This window comes from Hippopotamus amphibius, chromosome 1 (genome assembly GCF_030028045.1).
Source record: "Hippopotamus amphibius kiboko isolate mHipAmp2 chromosome 1, mHipAmp2.hap2, whole genome shotgun sequence".
Taxonomy (NCBI): domain Eukaryota; kingdom Metazoa; phylum Chordata; class Mammalia; order Artiodactyla; family Hippopotamidae; genus Hippopotamus; species Hippopotamus amphibius.
In genome coordinates, this window is record NC_080186.1 from 22,716,017 (window position 1) to 22,737,366 (window position 21,350).

The following is a 21,350-nucleotide window of genomic DNA, read 5'->3' on the forward strand; positions in this document are numbered from 1 at the left end:
GAAGACTCACCTGTTTAATGACTGACAGTCTACTAAACTGCAGTCTTCACTAGAAGAAAGACCATGTCTCTTCACTGCTGTATGCTAGAGCCTGGCACGCTACAGATGCTCACAAAATGTTTACTGAATAAACTGAAGTAAACTGATTTAATTATCCTGACAATGATAAAATCCTCATCCTCTCCGACTGGCACCTGCTCTAAAAGAACCATCTTTTCTCCAGGGAGACATTCCCGTCTGGCTACCACCATCACCACACATGTGCAATTACCCACACACCTGGCAAGCATCCTTTATTCTCCCCAATCTAATCGCCAAGTCCTCTTACTCTAGCTTCTAGATCTACACCGTCTCTCCAGTTGTGCAGCATTGTTTGTTCAGACCCTCATCATCTGAAGCCTGGACTGCTCAGCCACCTCCTCACTGGCTTCCTGCCTCCACTCTCTGCCCTTCCAGAACATTCTCTGCACTGCACAAATCTGATCATGCTCACTCTATCAGGCCCACACTGACTGTGGATGCGAGCCCTCCCTGACAGGGCCCCAGCCGACCTCTCCAGCCTCATCTCGCTTTTCCCCATCTGCCCACAACCCAGCCACACTGAACCACCAGTGGTGCTGACGGTGCTGTGGGCCTCTTCCCATCACCACACCTTTGTCCACGCCGCACTCCCTGCCTGGGAAGCCCTTCCTCCCCTGGCTGTACTTCTACTGTCTTCCAGACCCAGTTTAAGCATCACTTCTCTGGGAAGCCTTTCCTAATGCTTCCCAAGATAAGGGACTCTTGCCTTTATGTTCATCCTGTGATTACAGCACTCATTACACTGCACTGTGTTAAGTGCTCTTTTCCCACTTCCAGCCAAGAACACTCTGAGGGCAGACTGTATCTGACCCATGTTGTGTGCCCTTTACTTGGCATAGGGGCTGGACCGAAGCACCAGTCAGTATCCAGGGAATCCTTGCAGCTCTCATTTGCTCACCTGGCTATGCTCTTTCACTGCCAGGGCACTTTAGGAGAGGGTGGGGCCGTTCTTAGCACTTCCCTGATCTCAGAGAGGGAAAGACTTCTAGTAGACTCCTGGTACTGTTTTTTCCTGCTTGGTACATTTTTCTTTCTAGAACTGCTCCTTCCTGACCTCTGGGGCTGTCAACCACAAGGCCCCACTCTCTATACCACAGAGGTGGCAAGAGACTCAACCAGGGCAACTGGGGTGGCCCAAGCCCACCCCCTGGTGATAGGTTCATGGATGGGCAAGGACCCCGGCAGGGCTGGTCAGAGCCCTTCTAGGGGATGGATGTGGTTGCACTGGACACACTGTGGAGGACATGCTCATTTGCTTGCTCTCAGGATGATGTAAACCTCAGGCTGCCGGTGGCCACCTATGGAAGGTATATATCAGTGTGGGTCTGAATCTTAGCTCCACCACGTACTGGCTGGGTGACTTTGGGCAAGTTGCTTAATCCTTTACATTTACTGTTGTCTCATCTGCAAAATGGGAATAACAGTATCTACCTCATGCTGTGGGAATGACTGAGTAAATATAGGTAAAGTGTTTATAACTGTGCCTGGTACAAAGAGAGTGGTCAATATTTGTTCCTATTCCTATATCACTGTGTGGGGAGATCCCATCGGAGAGCTAATGAGAATAAGAGAACGAGCTCTCATAGCACTGGGGTTTCTGGATCCAGCTGTGCCTGAAGCTTTCCATCTCTTGCACGTCCCAGTTCCACAAACCAATTAAATTATTTTCTGGCAAAACAAGTTTGAGTTGACTCTGCAAGTTACAACCCAAAGGGTCCTCACATTGGAGTGTAGTGGTGAAAACAGAGGAGACAAGAGTCCAAGGGGGCTCTCCTTTTGGTTTGCTATTTGCATTTGGACAAGGGCTTCTTCCAAGGTTTCAGTTCCTCATATGTCCAATGGGGTGGATGTCAGCCCTGCTTCCCTCTTGCAGCTCCTGTCAGGATCCACTTATATAATGTTGTGCCTCAAAAACCATCAAGTGCTGAAAAACAAATCTCACCAAGGACTCCTTACCACATGTCAAAGAAAACGCTAACTGTCAGTGTGGCTTCTGCAGGGCCTTCCCCAGGTGGTCCCACCCTCTGTAACCACACCCCCCCTCCCCCGGCCGCAGTCCTTGCCCACACGCACACCCTCTGCTGAGGCTACCCTGGGTTCGCCTCCATTTCCCAAACTCACCTCCGTGTCTTTGCTCGTTTTGTTTCCTCCAAATGTCATGATTTGAGGCGCATATCCACCTACCAAAATTCATCCATCAAAGGTCCCCTCCAATGAAGCCTCCTCCATGAAGCCCTGATCCTTAAGACTGTCTCTCTTTCACACACAGAGTAGCCAGAAGTACCCTCTGCTTCCTGTGAACTTGCAGCACTCTCTTTATGGAGGTTGTTGGTTTGGAGATTTCATCAATTAGATTTTAACCTCCTGGAGGGCAGGGACGGTCTTATTTGATTCCCCATTGCACCCTAGATCCCCTAGGATGTAGGGATGTAGGCACTCACAGCTCCGATCAACATGGGCCCACAGTGATGAGAGCAGGTGCAGCACCTCCTGAGCAAAAGAAACAGAACTGCTGCTCTCCTGGTCCAGCTGCCATCCCTGTGGGAGGCGGGTATATGGACTTAGTAATAAACCCTGTGCTGCTTACTTACACTGAGCCAATGAGCAAACGTGTACTGTGAGGGTGAACTAGGACCTGAAACAACCAAAAGCTGCAGACCCCTGGAGAACTCACCCAAACCAGCATTCGCGGGAATCACCCAGTCTCCTGGTTTCACCCTGGTCACACTGCTGCCCACTGCTACAACCTGTCCAACACCTTCGTTCCCTCCAACAGCAGGTAGCTTGGGAAGGAGGCCGTAATTTCCTAAGGGAGAAGAGCAGAGGGGCATCCAATGAAGCTTGGGCAGTGAAAGAGCATGGACTTTGGAGTCAGACAGACCTCAGCCTAACCTGGCCTTGGCCTCTGGCCAGCTGTGTAACTAACCAAGCTGCACCCGAGCTTCTTCATCTGTAAAAGGGAATAACACTCCTCAGCTTCGTGGTTATTATGAGGATCAGATGAGATAATGTAGAAAATGAGCCCAGCATATCGCGGGCACGTCACAATGGTTGGTTTGCTCCCCGCTGCAATTTTCCTGACTCAAAAAGCCTCACATTCCAGGGAGGGGAGGCCAGAGGGGGGTCACGCAGTCTGCAGGCGGCTCATCTGGGGAACAGCTGCTGCTAATCACAGGAATCTCACACCCACACCTGGGGAGGAATAAAAAACCAGGTGGTGGCTAAGCAAAAAAGCCCATTAACGTAAGCCCCAGAAACCAAGGTTACCTTGGATCATATTTATGTCAGATGGATTGATAGGGGCCGCCAGCATCTTCACGTGGACGTCTGATCCGCCCACAGCAGCCAGCTCCAGGTTCTTCAGTCTACGCACAGAGCCAGAGAGAGATGTTCATGTCACCCAAGCTAGACAGGGAGTCTTTTGCTCAAATCATCTCCCCAAAGTAGGTCAGGCAGCAACATTTTGGAGCTGCCACTGTGTGCCCAGGAATTAGGGTTTTGTTAGGAAGGAGAGAGGAGCTATAAGGAATTAGCACAGGATACAGGTTAATGCTCACTAACGGCAAGTGGACTGTTCCTGGTGACCTCTTCACCCCACCACCCACTCTAGGGCAGAAAATAGTGAAAACTCCTGCAGGCATGGGTTAGTCTCGTGTTTTCCAAAACTTGCTTGATTCTGAGAAATGCCTGATATACTAATATTATGGATTCTCAAGCCCCGGCTCTGACCTACGGAATCAAAATCTCCAGATAAGGGGCACCCCACGTGGTGAGGGAAACAGTGATGGCCCACAGAGTTGGGAAAGAACTCCCTGGGTGACTGGGGTTCACCCTCTGGAGAGATGTCCCTTCCAGATGAGGACCTGGTCTATCAGAAAGGATGCTGGATGGAGAGCTGCGGGCCTCAGGTGTGAAACTTCATCACAGGATGGCTGCGTCACCACGGGCAGGTTTCTCCCCTGCTCTAGGCCTTTGTTTCTGCATTTGTAAAATGGGAGTGATGCCACCGTCACCCCCACTTGCATTTGATCATTTCCAAGATCTCTTCCCATTTCAAGTCTGTATGGTAACGCCCTTTGCTCACAGTGCGTGCGCCCAAAACATCAGGGAATAATGTCTTTATCCACTGGAATGTTGGTTAATGGGTAAAACCTGCCCAGTGGCAATGCCCACGTGCTAGTTTTTTTTTTTTTTCTTTCTTAAATAAAAGGAGACCTTCCAACCGGGAAGTGCTCATCAGTGTATTAGACCAATGGATCCCCGTGACTTTTAATTACCAGAGATTCGTTTTCTGTCTCACTCCACACCTCTACGACTTCATGATTGCAGTGCTTTTCTCTGCCTAAGTGTACTTGTTAAATAATAATTCTCCTTATTTCTACTTACCAAAGGCACATATAAAAGCCAACCAAAGGTTCTTAGCATTAGGCAACAGTGTCACTGCACTAAGCCGATGTAATTCCACCCGCCTCCTGCTGAGATCTGATCTTTTAATTATACCTGAGGCTCTACTTGGAGTAAAAGTGTGATTTCCAAGAAATGGCTTGTACCAGTAGTAATCATGGTGGCAAGTATTTATGAGGTGTTTGTTATACACCAGGTCCTGTGCTAAGGGCTTTGAGCACATAATTTAAGATGTAACACTGCTGTGACAAAAGGATGAATATTCCCATTCTATCAAGCAGGAAAGGAAGGCTCCTGGACATGATGAAACTTACAGAGTAAGAGAGCTGGTTAGGGTGGGGCTTATCCACTTCCAGACTTGGCGCTCTTACTTACCTTGCTCTAAACCAGTACCTGAAATCAGCATGGGAATCCCTCTGACTGCCTACAAGGACCTCTGGGGACCCAACCTGGGGATCCCTGTACTGCATTATGACCAAAGTAAGGGAGGCCATGCTTTACCATGATTGAGAAACAGCTGCAAAAAATCAAAATAAAAACTCTCTACAGAAAATAGTTAACTAGAAAGGAGGTGATGACCAGGGCAGAAAGAATGAAGAAAGGGCTTTTTCTCCCCCTTTCAGGTTAAGTATTAAGGAATGTATGTATTTATACATAGCTGGAGGAGGGAGAGTCCTTGTAATAATAACTACTGTTTGGGTGCGTACTAGTCAGGCACTCAGCTAAGTGCTTTCCGTGTGAGCTTTCATGTTATTCTGATTTTACAGCTGAGGAACAAAGGGGCAAAAGAGATAAATAACCTGTTTAAGGCCACCAAAAGTAGTAAGTGTCTGATCTGATTTGAACCTGGCATTCTGATGCTAGAGAAGCCAGCTGGTGAAGGGCTGACCCCAGACCACGCAGAGGGCTGCAAGGAGCACCAGCCTGGAGTGGTGGGTGGTCTTGATCCTTGCTGGGCCCGCCTGCCTGGAGAGACGAGGGCAGCCGGCAGCTCCCGTCTCCCCACCAGGATGCGCAAGGAGGCGTCAGCCCAGATGGCGCTGCTTCTCTGTGAGTGCATGTGTACGTCTGCATTCCAGAGAAAAATCCTGCCTAGAGCAAACGCACCGTGGACTAGCTGCCCCTTTATATTGTCTGTACTGCTTCTCTCTTGCATTTTGACAGATGATCAGAGTTTTTCGGTAAGCTGACAGAGTCCATGCGCTCAAGCTACTTAAAGACATTTTTCCCTGCACATTTGCTACACGCTCTTCCCTCAGCCCAGAATTTCTTTTCCACAGCTTCTCTGCGAAATGAGAAACTGATCTCACCCTTTAAGACCCGGCTGTAATTTTACTTCCGCTAAGCCATCTTTTGACTCTCTTCTTGGCCCTGAAAAAAATCACTTGCTCCACCCTCAGTGCTCCCATTACACAGATGGGGTGACTGTTCCATTTAAGATGATCTAGTGTATGAAGTCTTTTCCCACATTTTCTTCAATGGATCACAGGGCATAAGTTCATATTCCTTTTCCAACTCTTGGGGCTGGACGTCCTCCAGAGTTCAGGCCCGTGTGTTATCTGCACCCCTTCCTGGGGGCCGGGCAGCACTCTGATCAGACACATTGTTTCTGCAGCAAAAAGCAGCAGTATTCACACTAAGTGGGTTGAACAGTGCCATACAAAAACTTCATTCCAGATCAGGTTTTGCCTCCAAACGAGTTATGGAAAAAACAAAACTCAGTTTTCAGAACTTTCTGGATTTTGGAGTGCAGATATGAATTCACATTTGAATCCAGGTCTTTCAGTCTCAGTTCAGGGTTCTTTTTACTTAGTACTGAGTTTTATAGTCAGAATGTGTGTTGTCTCTCTATTAGGCTGGAAGCTCACGGAGGGCAGAGAACTTTTAGTCTTAACTCAGTGTTTAATTAGCACAGCGTCTGGGACCAAAACAGTGCTTGAGAATGCTTCTTAAAGAAATTATCCCATTTTCCTCTTTAGTGAGAAAATGTGCTGTAAAAGTGACAGTCATTTAGGGAATCAAGGGAGGGGCTCACACCCCAGGGACTTAGCTATTGAGGCTGGTACTTGCTTTCCCTGGTCCTGGGCTGCTTAGGAAAATAACCCTGAATGATGGGTGCAAATAAAAACAGAGATTATCCTTAAGGCAGTTCAGTCTAAGCAAAAACCCATGCCTCTTTTCCTCACAGAAGAGTGCAAATCAGATTTGTAGTACGTTTGTGATTCTTAAAAATCTAGATGATCATGGTCAGGATAAGAACACTGGTAGATCTCAGTCCATAGATGAAGGGTAGAGCATGGATTTGGAGTCAAACAGGCAGTCCTGGGTGTGAACCCTATCCTGGTCAGTGACCAGCTGGCTGAACCTCACAGTACCCATCTGTGGAATGGGAGAACACTAAAAGTCAGCTCACGGATTATGTGAGTGAATGGACATAAAACACGGGCTCGAGTACCTGATACACAGTAGATGCTGAAGAAATGGCAGCTGTTCTCAGTGGTGGGAATATCAAAGGAAACCTCTGAAATAGCTGGCTATACCTCTGAAAAAAATCACCGAATCACTCAAAGGAAGGTGGCAACTTTTTGGAAAATTCAAGTAAATTTAATTCAATAAACATTTATTGACAATCCTACTAAGTGCCAGGTACTGTGCCAAGGGCTCTAAACATAAAAAAAAACAGTACTTCCTGCCCAGGAGCTTGATGGCACGGGGACTCACACGTGGAAACACTGGGAGGGGGCTTGTAGTGCTAAAGCCAACTGAGTGTGTGACCAGCTGGAGAGAGAGCAAAGGGTTAGCCAAGGGACTCCGGAAGGGGTAATACCTTAGCTGGAGCTTGAGGATAAACAGGAGTTTGTGGGGGAGACCCAGAGAAAGGAAGGATTCCCTGCCAGAGGGAATGGCAAAGAATCTGACCTGAGGGTAGGCCAGGCCCAGATGCAGTCTGGATTGGAGCTGTGGCAACGCAGGGAAGGATCGGATAACCTGGAATCTCTTAAAGAAGATGTGGCATTGATGACACTTGGTGGCTGACTCCACAGGGGGTGGCTGGGGAGTCTTTGATGGCTCCCAGGCTTCTGGTTTGGGCAACTGGATGTTGAGATAGGAGGAAGGAAGAGTGGCGTGGAGCAGGGAGGAAGGCATTACATTTGAAGCCTGGAGCGTGTGGCCTGCAGTACAGTATGGAACAGAGGGTATTCTGCGCTGGACACAGAGCTGTGAGTCAGCTGTGTGTGGGTGGAGTCTAGGGTAGCAGACAAACTTATCCTGGGCGATTTGGCTGGATAATTAAACTATAACTTATGTTAACAGCTTACTGAACTCCAGACATTGTGCTCAGCTTTATATACAAGATGCTGCTTAGTCCTCAAAATGTCTGGGTGTTATCACTCCAATTTTCAGATGGGAACTGAAGCTCAGAGAAGTAACTTGCCCAAGGTTAAACTGTTAGTAAATAGCAAAACTTGATAATAAGCTTGACTCCAAAGCTCAGACTGTCAAACACTAAGCCAGCATCCCCTAAACTGTGTGTGTGGAATCTCTGTCGTGGGAGATATTAGAAGGTATTCCTTAGGGTGCAATACTTTTGAGAAACATTGCCTACGAAACCCCCTTTATAAGATTCAGACTGCACATTAGAGTCATAAAGGGTCTGAGAAGTCCCCAAGTAAAGAAACCCATGTGGCTTTGTGCAATCCAGAGTTTCCAGAGTTAACTCGGCTGGGAACACTACCCTCCCAGCACACTGAGTAACCCCAAACAGCAGTTTGAAAAGCGCTGCACTGGGCTGCAACCTGCTCCCAGTTCTCTTCCTGGCCTTCTGGGAGCCTAGCCGCTCTCTGCACCAGTTGCAATTCACAGAAGTGGGAAGGAAGGGGAGTGGTGCAGGAGATGGAAAGTTGAAGCTGCCAACAGAGATGCGTGAGGGCAGGGACAGGCCTGACACAAGCTGCTCACCCGGGGGGAGGTGTGTTGGTCCAGCTGCATCTCACCAGGGAGACCAGCCCCAGCCTGCCCCACGGAATGCCATCAATACCAGACACTGCTGTTCTTGCAGACAGTTCTAACAGCGTCGTCAAGGATACCATTCTGCCGAGACAGGAAGGAAAACCGGGCGGAGTCTGAATTCTGGGAGGTGGACCTTGGGTGTAATGCTAGCAATTTCTTCCTTGTTTTTTCTCTTTAAACTCACCAAAGGAACTGGTGGCTGTGTTATGGAGTGCAAGCGAGGCACCCAAACACAGCCTGGCTGGATCTCAAGTCACTTTCCCAAGACTGTTCAGTGCCTTCTCCTGTGAGTAATGGCGCCACGCAACTCAGAGGGATGCCTCTGCCTTCACTCAGCAGATCCCAGACTGGATAAGGTCACAATGGCTCCTTTGAGGCCAGGGCTGTACACCTGTGATGCCATATGAACTACAAGGGAGACAAAAGCAGGCAGAAGAAAGAGCCTTTTGAGAGGGGGGAAAAAGAGGCCAGTACTCTGGGGACTGGCTCAGTTATGCTGGCTGTGTAAGGCAGCCATCGGCCAGCTCTGCTAAGATATCTTTCCCGCCTTCCGCATTTAATTAGCAATCATTTGTACTTATCTCGCATCTTCCACTCAATCACCTCAAAGTGGTCACTTGTCATTTTGCGCACGAAGAGTTGTCATGGGCCACAGAGACTTTCTCCTCTGCTCATTACAGAGAGCCAAGAATGTGTGTTCCGTCACAGGGCACTGGGTGAAGGTAACCAATGTCTTACGTGGCTCTCCCCAGTCTGTCTGCAATCCCCATGGTCACAAACAAGCTGCCTTCTGTGATTCAGTGAAGTGCTGGGTACATTGTTCTGGTGTTTGATTAATCATTAATAAGCAGGACACAATTGGGCAACTGTGGAGGAATGAAGTTCTCCTGCTTGCCCCACAGCAGGGGATGCTGGCGGTCGCAGCTGCTGGGGTTCTCATGGAGTCCTTTTCCCTGGGCAAAGCTCACGTGTTCCGTGTTCCATCTTCCGTGGAGTGCGGGCACTTCCGCTTGCCTGCCTGTGCCTCTTCTGGCTTCCCTGCCTCCAAGTCATCTTGCCCTCCCAGCATTCAGGACTCTTTGTTCTGTGGCACAATTGCTTTGAACAGAAGGGAATCAGAGACAGATGGCAATTTCTGGAAGTTTCTACCCAGGGTTGACAAAGAAACCCTCTCCCTGCCCTCTCAATTTCGTACTTTCCCTCCTCTAAGATTACCAGAAAGCTTGCAAGCCCCACAATATTCTAATCTGCTAACATTAGGAAACTTGCTTGAAGGGAGCTGCAGAGAGTCTGTTGCTTAGTTTGCTTAGGCCTAACTCTCCTAGTTGCCTCAGAGAGCAAGACTGGGCCACGGCAGGGGGCAGAGGCCCTGCCTGCAGCTGCTTTTGTCTCTTTGAGGGTACCACGATGACCACGCAGCCCCTGCCTGGTGGGCCGCTGATTGTGTAACTAACCAATGGCAAAGGGGGCCCTTGGTGAAATCTCGTGCCCAGGACCCCTTATTTCAAGTCACACTGTTGCTCCTGGGAGGTTGCTGGAGCAGACACTGGTGAGCAGGCAGTCCAACACCTGCTTCAGCTTCACAGACTTGTCAGAATTGGACAATTTGCTGGATCAGAGGACTCAAGTCTCATAACCATTTCCATGGTTGCAGGATTATGCTAAGAAGGATGCTGAGGCCTCCTCTTATCTTGGCAGGAAAAAGTGTTGTTTGGGGAGAATGAGGCAAAGAGGTGTGTAGGTTTTGAGGTACGTAGAAAAGGGAGCTGCGAAGGTTTGTCACTGGCACAGAAGACGGGGCGGGGGGATGGCATGCATGCCCATGTTTACCATGGCTGACCTTGGTCAACCCCTTTATCAAAAAACAACTGAAATGAATGGAATAGCACAGGGAACTATATTCAATATCCTGTAGTAAACTATAATGGAAAAGAATATGAAAAAGAATATGTATATATAACTGAATCACTTTGCTGTACACCAGAAACACAACATTGTAAATCAACTATACTTCAATAAAAAAACAATGCACCCCCCCAAAACAAAACCAACCAAAAAACAAAACTGAAAAGAATGGATACTGGAGAGATGTCCTCACTCTAACGACAAGTGGCAGGGGTGGGACTAGAAGCCAGGCCAGTGCTCCTGTGGGTGGATCCCAGTGACACACCTTGAGCCACAGATTAGCCTTGTGTTATCTTTGCTTCTCCTTCTCTAAAAGGAAGACCCATCCAGGTGGGAACCACACCAGCGTGCTGCAGGAGCTGCTAGGAGAGGGCCAGACCATAAGAACTTGGAGCTGCCCTGGGTGGCAGCATTCCTCCCAGACACTCTGCGTGTTGGGAAACCCTCATCTATGCTGCAATTCCTTGGAGGTGTGTCACCGCCAAGTTTCACCCTCACAGGCAAGAATGAGGAAACGAGGGTAGAAGGGCTAGGTCCCGAACCTGGCCACATAGTGTGACGTCCAAAGGGAAGGTAATGTAATGCGTGTCACAGGATGTGAAATCCAGCTTGAGTCTGAATCCTGTGACCTCAGGCAAGTCCCTTCTGAGCCTGTTTCCACAGATTCCTCCCTCAAGGATCACATACTGAGCACACCCAAAAAATATTCTTAGACACACCACATCTTCTCTTCCTTCTAGGCTTCTGCCCATACAGGTTCTTCTACTTTCTCTCCTTGGATATGGCCCACCTCTTCTGGGGGACTCTACTTAGACCTCATGTCTTCAGAGAAAGCATTCTGACCACCCTGAGGGGGTCATGTGCTCCTCTTCTGGGTGTCCAGACTCTAAACACAGCTATCACAGCACTTATCCCCGGACCATGTGCTGGGCTAGAGTCCTTGGGGGCAAAAGCCACAGATTACTCATCTCTGTGTCCTCAGTACCTAGCGCTTAGCAGGCCCTCGAAGAGTAAATGCTGGCTAACATGGTAGGTGCACAATGAGTTCTGTCCTCTCCTCCTTCATTCACGACCACAGTAAAGAGCTCCAGGAGACAAACAAGCAAGCAAACAAATCCCAGTTGTCAACAGGGTGCCAAACCAGAATGCTAAAATTTTTTTCAAAGTACTTTAATTCTGGTTTAAAAACCAAGTCACTTGCATAGAGTTTCAGTTTTAAACCCTGACATCAACTGTAAAAAGAAGAAATCTCCTGAGAGTAAACAGTGCCCTACGGTGAGAACTCACTACCTACACAGCCTGGGTCCCCACCACCTGCTCCCCCAAATTCCATCTGGCTAAGACAGAACGGGTATTTGTCCAAAGGTTTCACAGCTTCATTTCATTCTGCGCTAGCAGCCGGCAGGTGAGAAAGCCATGATGACTAGGGTGCTGTTTTATGAAAGCTTCAGGATCCTGAAAAGGGGGTGAGACAGAGGATAGCATTCCTACCATCTTCGTAGAGGGTGGGGTGGGGAGGGAGGCTGCTCTTGTTGTGAAAAGCAGAGACTTGCGGTCACCTGAATGACCTATAATTTCACCTTCTATTCTGACCTTTCTTTTTTTTTTAATGAACCTTATTTATTTATTTATTTTGGCTGTGCCACGCAGCATGTGGGATCTTAGTTCCCTGGCCAGGAATTGAAACACTGCACCCCCTGCAGTGCACCACCAGGGAAGTCCCTCTTCTGACCTATCCTATTCCCAGTTTTATACTCTGTCTCATGCTCAAAAAAACATTTGAGATGACTGTCATTATTTCCTCAGGTCTATGTCTGTATCGTGGACTTGTAGCAAAGAAGGGACGTCCTAGTTGTATGATCTTGGGCAAGTGACTTTTAAGTGCCTCTAGCCTCAGTTCTCCTATCTGTAAAATGGTGACAGCAGTGACCAAACTGGGTTACTGTGATTTTTAAAATCCATAATACATGTGGAGAAATTAGCCAATGCCTGCCACCTAGTAGGTATACAACAAATGAGAGCTGTTTTTACCACAAGATCCAGAGAACGTGAAGTTCTATAATAAAAGGGGACTTCCAGGAACAAAAGGAAAGAGGTCACTGGAGTTTCTAGGAATTATCTGATAGAGAATCCAGAACTCTGCACAAGGGGTGATGGTCTTGGGGACCTCTGAAATTTCTGGAATGTTTACAATTCTCCCATGTTTGTAATTTTCTCCTGCAGTTTTGCTTCATTTAGATCAGCAGGTCAATTCTTTACGTGAAAAAGGCCCAATTGCTTACTTAGGGGGTTCATTTTGGGGGTAAAAGGAAGAGACTCTAAGAGACCAAAGGAAAAGTACTTAGTAGAGAACAGCTGGAATGTTTGGGGCCAAGAGGAATGAAGAGAGGGACATTCAGAACGTTGACACGAGAACAGGAGGTCCCTGGAGGCCTCATTCTGGGGCGTTCTGCAAAACCTCAGATCTGAGCAGACTCTTCCTCATTCCTTCCCTGCTGTTCCCGGAGCTCCACCCACCCACCCACGCGCAAGCATCGCAACCCACACCAGGTCGGGGAATACTCAGCTCAGACATCATGACCCCACCTGGTGTAACCTGATACATCCAGTCACTGGGATGTTTAAAGGACACCTGATTCTGTGCCAGTGTGGTTACCCTAAACCACCTAAGACGTGACTACAAAGAGAATCCCAGCCTCTGGCCTCAGTCCATACACGAACAAGTCAGGTCACCTGAATCTGGGTCAGGAGGGAAAGCTGCCCTTTCAGAGGCGGAGAGAATTACTGTGTGCCTGACAGCCCGAATCCACAATGGCTTTCAACCCTGGCCTGGGCATCAGAGTCACTTGGATAGCTTTAAAAACTCAGATGTTCAGGGCTGTTCTAGACCCACGAAGTACCCCAGGAGTGGCACCTGGGAATACATAGTTTCCATAAGTGCCACAGGTGACTGAGATCTGAGGCCAAGTTTGAATACAATGCTTCATGGAAGTATCATGCCTTGAACTTCTGGGAAATTATCAGGGTTCCACACAAGGAGACAAGAGAAGCTGCCTTTTCCCCCGAAGTGGTATCTACAACCAGACCAGCCTGTTCTTAGCTTCCCTGGCTCTCCAAGAGGGAATCAATCAGGAGGCAGCTGCACTCAGCTGCCTAACCTTCCCATGTCTTTTCTCAGGGTCCCTGCACATTGGAGATGCCTTCCTCATCACCACAGAACTCAATAAAAGGTGCACTTATTACAGAAATTGGATTCAGATTCAACTAACATTTTTGGAGCTCCTACTTTGTGGCATGTCCTGCACTAGATGCATAAATTACCAGCCTGTGAGAAGGGCATTACATCGTTCCCATTTGGGGTGCATTCCTGGAAAAAGTGTGTTCACCAGAGCTTTACCAACTCATTACAGCAGTCCTCAGGGAGATGTCTTCCCAACATGGTGATTTATTACCTATGATCAACATACAAATTGAGGTTTATTGACTGACGTGTCTTCTCAATATTCTTTTCAATTGCTCTAATGGTGGATGTGGCTAGGCTGAGTGCATGACCATGAATTATCTGAAGCTTATCCCCTTCAGCTGTCAAAACATTGAGCTTCTATTTTTTTAAAGTAAAAATATGGAACACTTCACAGATTTGCATGTCATCCTTGCGCAGGGACCATGCTAATCTCTGTATCATTCCAAATTTAGTATACATGCTGCTGAAGCCAGCACTCTAGCCTGTATTTTAATCATGAAAATAATTCCTTGTTTGCGTATCCTTTGAAAAACAATCAAACCATTTGCTGGCAATCAAAGAATTGTAAACAAGGGACTGCAAGAGAGTATGCAGGTGCTTTTTGGTGAAGAGCATTCCTTTTATTGCAGCTGATTAGCTCTATGAGCTATGACTATATTGTCTCCATTTTTTTTCTTTAAGCTCTTTATTGGAATATAATTGCTTTACACTCTTGTACCAGCTTCTGAGGTACACCAAAGTGAATCAGCTGTATTTATACATATATCCCCATATCCCCTCCCTCCTGCGACTCCCTCCCACCCTCCCTGTCCTGGCCCTCTAAGGCATCACCCATCATCGAGTTGATCTCCCTTTGTTATACAGCAACTTTCCACTAGCTATCTATTTTACAGTTGGTAGTGTAAATATGTCTATGCTACTCTCTCACTTCGTCCCAGCTTCTGTCTCCATTTTTAAATGCGATGAAACCGAGGCTCACAGAATCTCAGTAACTTGCCAAACACACACAGCTGGGACAGGGAGGGCAAGATTTGACTCCAGGTCTTCTGATTTCCAGACCCGTGCTTTTGCCCTAGTGCCATTAGTGACCCCACTAGTTCTTTTGAATGGCTATAATCCCTTATGTGCAGATATATAACTGTTGAAAATTCACATACTGTTTTTATCAGCCACATGCAAAAATCATGGATTAAGATCCAACAGAATTTTAGGACATAATCATACAAGTAACAAGGACCCAGAGGGGCAGAGTGACTTGTCCAAGATCAAACAGATACTAAGAGGCTGAGCCTGTATTTGACCTTAGGTCTGTATGGCTCCAAAACAGGAGCTCGTTTTAACTGGTTAAAGGCACATACACAGCGCAGTGGAGAGGAAATCACATGTAACAGGACTCAGAAGCCACAGATTCCTGTGTCTGTTCCAGTCTTTATTAGCCATATCACTTTGGATGAGTCCCTTGCTTTCTGTAAAATGGAAACAATGACCTCTGATCTACTTTCTGAGAAGTGAAGATCCAAGTGGACGAAAAAGTATTCTGAAAATTCCTTCCATAATGTAACAGGGCGTAGGGACTCAGGCCAGTCAGACAGACCTGGGTTCAAAAATTCCAACTCTGCTACTTATTGGCTTGTGTGACCTTGGACAAGTGATTTTACTTCGCATGCCTCCATTTTCTCATCTGCAAAGTGGGGCTAAATCAAGTACCTACTCCAAAAGGTTGACACAGGGATTGCCCGACACAGAGTAGAGGATCAATGAAAGTCAGCCACTATTACCATTATAACTGTGACTCTCGGCTTTTCAACTTCTTCGAAGCATGGACTTTCTGAGCTACCACACATGCCCTGGGCTACAGTCTCGGTCCTATTATTCCCTGCTTTCCTCCTTGGGCCTTGTCCCTCCCTTTCCAGTCCTCCTTCTCCACGGCACATCTTAAAACCCTCCGGGAAAACCCAGTCCCCTTGCCCCGTTTCCGCGCCGTGTCTTACTCGACGACCTTGGCTGGGTCCCCGTGGTGCCCATAGACCAGCGCCTGGACGCGGGAGGTCGCGGCAGATGCGGAGAAAGAGGCGGCAGCAGGCCGGCAGCGGCGGGACGCGGGGAGCAGCCCCCGCCGAAACTGGGCGGTGGTGCGCGCCCCGCAGAGCACCCCGCAGACCCACATGTTCCCTCTAGTCAACTCAGAGCCGGGCGCTGAGAGATACGTCATCTTTCAGCGACCTGGCGTCTACGCCCCGCCCCGCCTCGTGGCCACGCCCCCTGCTCCTTTGAAAGGGCCGTCCCCTTCCTCCGCGGCCCTCGCGGTGGCGCTTGGTGAGACAGCTTGGGGAGCTAGGCGAAGTCGGTGGAGGGACGTGAGGGTGTCTCGGAGATTCTGAGCCTGCCAGAGTGGAAGTCCTAACAAGGAACGTCTGAGACTGGCCTAAAGCTGTGTCTATGGTCTGAATTTGGTGTTTGATTTGGGGGGGAAGGCATTTCCCCTCCCCTGGCCGCAGTTTCTCCTCCCCACCGTCTGAGCGCTCACTGTGCCAGGCCCTTCGAGGCGTTATCTCCTTTAATCCCCGCTGTCTTTTGGCAGCATAGGGTGGCAGAGTTTACCTCCCTACACCAAATAGAGTAGATGTAAGCTGATATGGAGGTAAGAATCCTGCGTTTGGAGTTAGAAGATTTAGATTCAGATCCTAGACCTGCCACTTCTTAGCTTGGCCATCTCTAGCAAGTGACTAAAACTGTGAGACAGCTTTCTCATCAGTACGATGGGGCTACTATACCTCCTTCAAGATTGTTGTAAGGATTGGATAAAACAACAGAATAATGCCGCGGACCAGATCGCACATTGTAAAATGCTGTGTGCTCAGATTATGAGGGAGGGATCAGAAGCAGGGCCCCCTCTCAAAATGCTCGTGGTGCAGCAGGGATCCAGCGGGGACAATGGAAGTGCTTGGTAAAAAGGTGTAGCCCAGGAAAGATGCTAGATCACATTATTACTGGAAGGAAGACATGAGCATAACTAACACCTCAGTGGAATATTAGGGCATGACAGAGGCACTGCTGCAGTCTGAAGGAGAGAGGTGTTTGGGATCCTGGTGGGGGTGGGGGCTCTTGGAGAAGGTGCTGTTGGAGGCAGTCCTGTGACTCAAAATCTTCAATATGCATAAAAAGCACCTGGGGTCACATCTCAGACCTAGTGAAATAGAATCTTGGGGAGAGGCCTGGGAATCTACATTTCTTATAAGCTCTCAATATTATGATGCAGGTGGCCTGGGGAACAAACTTGAGAAACACTGAACCAGGGCTTCAAAGGATAAGGAAGAATTCCTTTCATTGGATTTTATTGATCCCAAACTTGCCAACTTAGAGCCTCTGAGGAAGAAAAGAAAGTGTCCCGATGAAGGGTGCACGTGCTGCAACCTGGCAAACTTGGCTTTGAGTCCTGGCTCTGCCACTGTCTGGCCATTTGATTTTGGACAAGTCATCTGGCCTCTTTGTGTCTCCATTTCCTTATCCTTAAAATGAAGGAAAGAATAGTATCTGATTCAAGACTGTTGTGAGCTATTATTCACTTGAAGCATTTAGCACAATGTTTGTACATGAAAGCATTTGATAACTGTTATTGGGGATTATTGTAAAGATTAAGTGAGAAATATCACAATTAAAACACCCAGACTGGCTCATAGTACATGCTTAAAAAGTGTTTGTACTTATTTTTATTATTAGAGAAAGTGGGTGTTCCATGGTGGGAGAAAGACTTTGTCCTACAGTATACACACACACACACACACACACACACACACACACACAGTCTCACCTATCTTTTAAAAATTTTTTTTAAATTTATTTTTTTGAAGCCATTTCTTTTTAAAAATTTTTAAAAATTTTTTTAATTTTAATTTTTTAGCTGCATTGGGTCTTCGTTGCTGTGTGGGCTTTCTCTAGTTGTGGCAAGTGGGGGCTACTCTTCATTGTGGTGCGCAGGCTTCTCATTGTGGTGGCTTCATCTTGTTGCAGAGCACAGGCTGTAGGCATGCAGGTTTCAGTAGTTGTGGCACTAAGGTCAGTAGTTGTGGCATGCAGAGTTAGTTGCTCCGCAGCATATGGGATCTTCCTGGAGTATGGATTGAACCCGTGTCCCCTGCATTGGCAGGCGGATTCTTAACCACTGCACCACCAGGGAAGTCCTTGCCTATCTTCTATTTTCACAGTAACCCACAGTTCTACTTCTGTTGGAAGACTCCCCAGGTGACATTGAGCTGTTGACATTATCTTCTTTACTAAGTTGGTTCCTCTGAATTCCCTGGGGAGCTCAGCCAGGAAGCCTGGAGAGTTGCCCAGCAGGGTTTCCTCTTTGGGGGCTGGACTTAGCCCCCTGTGCATCCTGATAGCCCTCACTTTTGACCCAGGACATCAGCTCTTGTTTGAACCTGCTTCTGAACTGAGATTCTCTCCCTTCTCTCTCCCTCCCACTTCCTTCTTTCTCAGGCCTCCAGGATGACTTTTTTTTTTCCTAACAGAAAGACCAGATTTTATCATTCCCTTGTTTAAAGTCCTTCCGTGACTCCCCAATACTCAGGGAGAACCAGAAGCTACAGTTCTTTATAGAACACTGTGAACTATTGATATATTAAACAAACTTGTAAACAAAACTATGATTCTATGCTAATGCTATCATTCTCTCACACTATTGACACGCTCTAAAGTCTTCAGAAAAATATATGAAGGAAAAACACCTTAAAACAACAACAAAAAATTTCTACTCGTAATTAATCTGCTTTCTTATAAATCAGAAAAAATATGACTGTGGTTTTAATTCAACAGTAGGACCCCTCAGCTTGGCTTGAGGAACACCCGGATTTCCTCAGGGGCACAGTTTGAGAACCACCAATTGAGGGGTTCAGGTCCAATTGTCCTGGCTTTGCATTCAAGACCCTTTGCATCCTGACTTCCATACTGTCTTTATCTCCTGCTGTTGGACCATGTGGAGACTATGATGCAACCATACCTGACACCCACCTTTCCCAGTACTTCCATGTGTTGTGCCTTTATTCAGACTGCTCCTTCTGCCTGAAATGCTCTTTCCTGCCTTGCCTATCTAGGAAACTCCATGTTTAGATATCACTTCTTTGATGTTGTTTCCAACCCTCGAGGCTGAGTTAATCCCTGGTGCCTTTGTGTTTTTTTTGGACTGGTGTTATGACCTTTAGGACATAGTCTCTTATTTATTTATGTGCCCATTTCCCCCTCCAGGCAAGAGTAGGACCATGTTTAGTGCATCTCCATGACACCAGCACCCAATATGGGGCCTGGCTTAGGGTAGGTGTCATGAATATTCCATGAGTTGAAAGTAATTGAATTTCCTCATGGCCTGGCCCTGTGTGTGGTGCTATCTCTTTTTCCCTAGATTTGGGCCAGTCACTGCAGGCCAAGGCTCTCCATTTCCCTTCCCTCTTCTCTCAAGGATTAGAGATGCTTGTGTTCTTTTCCCCGTGGAGCAGAATGTTCTCTTTTCATCTGTCCATCTGTTACTCGTGTTCTTTTTCTCTCTCCATCACAGTCTCTGCCTATAGTCTTTCCCTACACAAAGAGCAAAGGGCTGTGGAATCAGTCTGATCTAGGTCTGAGCTCTGGGCCCACCGTATACTAGCTACGTGACCTTGGGCAAGTGCCTTATGCTTTCTGAGCCTCAGTTTCCACATCCCCCCAAATGGGACCAATGGTAAACTGCAAGAGTCCTCTGCAAACAGCAGCATCCTTGCTTGTTTCTTTTTTTCATCAGATTTTTCTCCTTGAGTTTCCTTTTCTAGATGATGCTTTCTGTCTCTTCTCTGCATGTTTGCTGTTGGTCTCTCTCCCTAAAATGTAGGTTTCATGAAGGCAAGAAACATGTCTACATTCATTCAGTTATCCATTCATCCATTCAATATTTATTGAGTGCTGACTACATGCCAGAAACCAAGCAGTGGGATATAAGACAGAGTCCCTGCCCTTAGGGAGCTCACGTTGCAGAGATGCAGACACAACGAATATGTCACATAGTAGGTGCAATGTTTAAAACTACAATAATCCCCCTTATTGTTTCTCTCCCCCATTTCTCTAGTATATTACTGTCTCGCATACCAGAGAATTTGCTTTTTTTGGTTGTTCATTGTTCTTGTCTTTCCACTGGAATATAAGCTCTGTGAAGGTAGGGATTTTTGTCTGTTTTATATCTCCACTTGCGCTTAGAGTAATTGTTGAACAGATGAATCAGGATCCGGTGTTTGTTGATTTGTTCCAGATGGAAGACAGGTCTTAGCTTGTATTCAATTCAAGCCGAATGGCCTTGGTTCAAATCTTGGTGCTGCTGCATACTATGTATAACTTTGGAAAAGTCACTTTCTCTCCTGTACCTTAATTTTCTCAACTCTGTAATGGCAATAATAATGGTGGGGATGAAATGAGTCCGTGTGGGTGAAGCACATAGAAGGTGCCTGGTCTTACGTACTAATGGACAATTAGTTTGTACTCATTGTACAAGGGTGTATACTGGGCTAGAGGCCCAAATGGACTTAACCTGTGTAGGCAGGGGATAGACTAGAATCAATGAGAGTCAGTGAGGGAGGCAGATTTCACAGCATGAAGAAGAACTTTTTAAAAGCCAGCACTGCCAGGAAAAATAGCTGAATCCACTATTAAAGTTTGAGACTTCAACACCTCTCTGTCAGAAATGAACATACCAAGCAGGCAGAAAATCAGGAAGGACATCGTTGAATTCCACATCATTGGTTAACTAAATATAAAGGTCATCTAAAGACTACTTCAACAACAGCAGCATACACATTCTTCCCAAGATCACATGGAATTTTCACCAAGATAGACCACCTACTGGGCCATAAAACACATCTTAACAAATTTAAAAGAAAAGAATCACACAGTGATTGCTCTCAGATCATAGTGGAATTAAACTAGAAATCAATAACATAAAGAGAGTTGAAAAATCCCCAGTAGTTGGAGATTAAATAATGCACTTCTAAATTACACACGGGTCAAAGGAGAAATCTGAAGAGGAATTTTAAAATTTTGAACTAAATGAAAACAAAAACACAACTTATCAAAATCTGTGGGATGCAGGGAAAGCAGAGCATAGAGGGAAATTTATAGCACTGAATGCATATGTGAGAAAAGAAGAAATCTGCAATTAATCGTCTAAACTTCTGCCTTAGGAAAGTAGAAAAAGAAGAGCAAATTGAATGCCAAGGAGGCAGGAGAATAATTAAAATAAGAGCTGAAGTCAGTGAAATGGGAAATAGGAAATCAATAGAGAAAAATCAACCAAACCAAAAGCTGGTTCTTTGAAAAGATCAATAAATCAGTAAGCCTCTAGCCAGACTAAGAAAAGAAGAGAGAGGACACAAATTACTAATATCAGAAATGAAAGAGGGGGACATCACTACAGATCCCATGGACATTAAAAGGATGATAAAGGAATACTATGAACGACTGTTAAGAGCTAGCGTTTCCAAAGACCCCACCACCCTCTCTCGGTAGGTGATGAGCTCCCTGTCCTTGGAGATGTGTACGGAAGCGCATTTGACAGGCTCTAGGAAGAGGAGATTCAAGCACTGAATGGGACAGAAAGGCCGGGTGTCCCTGGGTCTCTGTCCCGGAGAGCTGTGTGGGCGCTAGGCCCGGGCAGTGAGCAGAGGCGTGGACCTGCTCACCTAAG

General features: G+C 46.9%; 1 protein-coding gene and 1 non-coding gene across 10 annotated transcripts in view; both read right to left on the reverse strand.

Moving 5' to 3' along the window:
- Positions 1 to 15,855, reverse strand: part of MECR (mitochondrial trans-2-enoyl-CoA reductase) — a 51,315-nt gene extending 35,460 nt beyond the window's left edge. For 2 of the 9 annotated variants that reach the window (XM_057703052.1, XM_057703074.1), the window contains exons 1-7: positions 9,100 to 12,877; positions 8,681 to 8,904; positions 8,446 to 8,577; positions 7,405 to 7,578; positions 3,349 to 3,446; positions 3,008 to 3,031; positions 2,756 to 2,887 (exon numbers count right to left, since the gene is read on the reverse strand). In XM_057703052.1, coding sequence (XP_057559035.1) covers positions 2,756 to 2,887; positions 3,008 to 3,031; positions 3,349 to 3,446; positions 7,405 to 7,578; positions 8,446 to 8,576 — 559 coding nt within the window. In that variant the 5' untranslated portion in view covers position 8,577; positions 8,681 to 8,904; positions 9,100 to 12,877. Of the gene's footprint in view, positions 1 to 2,755; positions 2,888 to 3,007; positions 3,032 to 3,348; positions 3,447 to 7,404; positions 7,579 to 8,445; positions 8,578 to 8,680; positions 8,905 to 9,099; positions 12,878 to 15,636 lie in introns of those variants that run through there. The other 7 variants (XM_057703022.1, XM_057703082.1, XM_057703041.1 and 4 more) reach the window with 7 other exon arrangements.
- Positions 14,018 to 14,121, reverse strand: LOC130842623 (U6 spliceosomal RNA). Its single transcript, XR_009050496.1, has one exon. It is a non-coding gene; the product is annotated as a U6 spliceosomal RNA (small nuclear RNA).
- Positions 15,856 to 21,350: the final 5,495 nt, after the last annotated feature.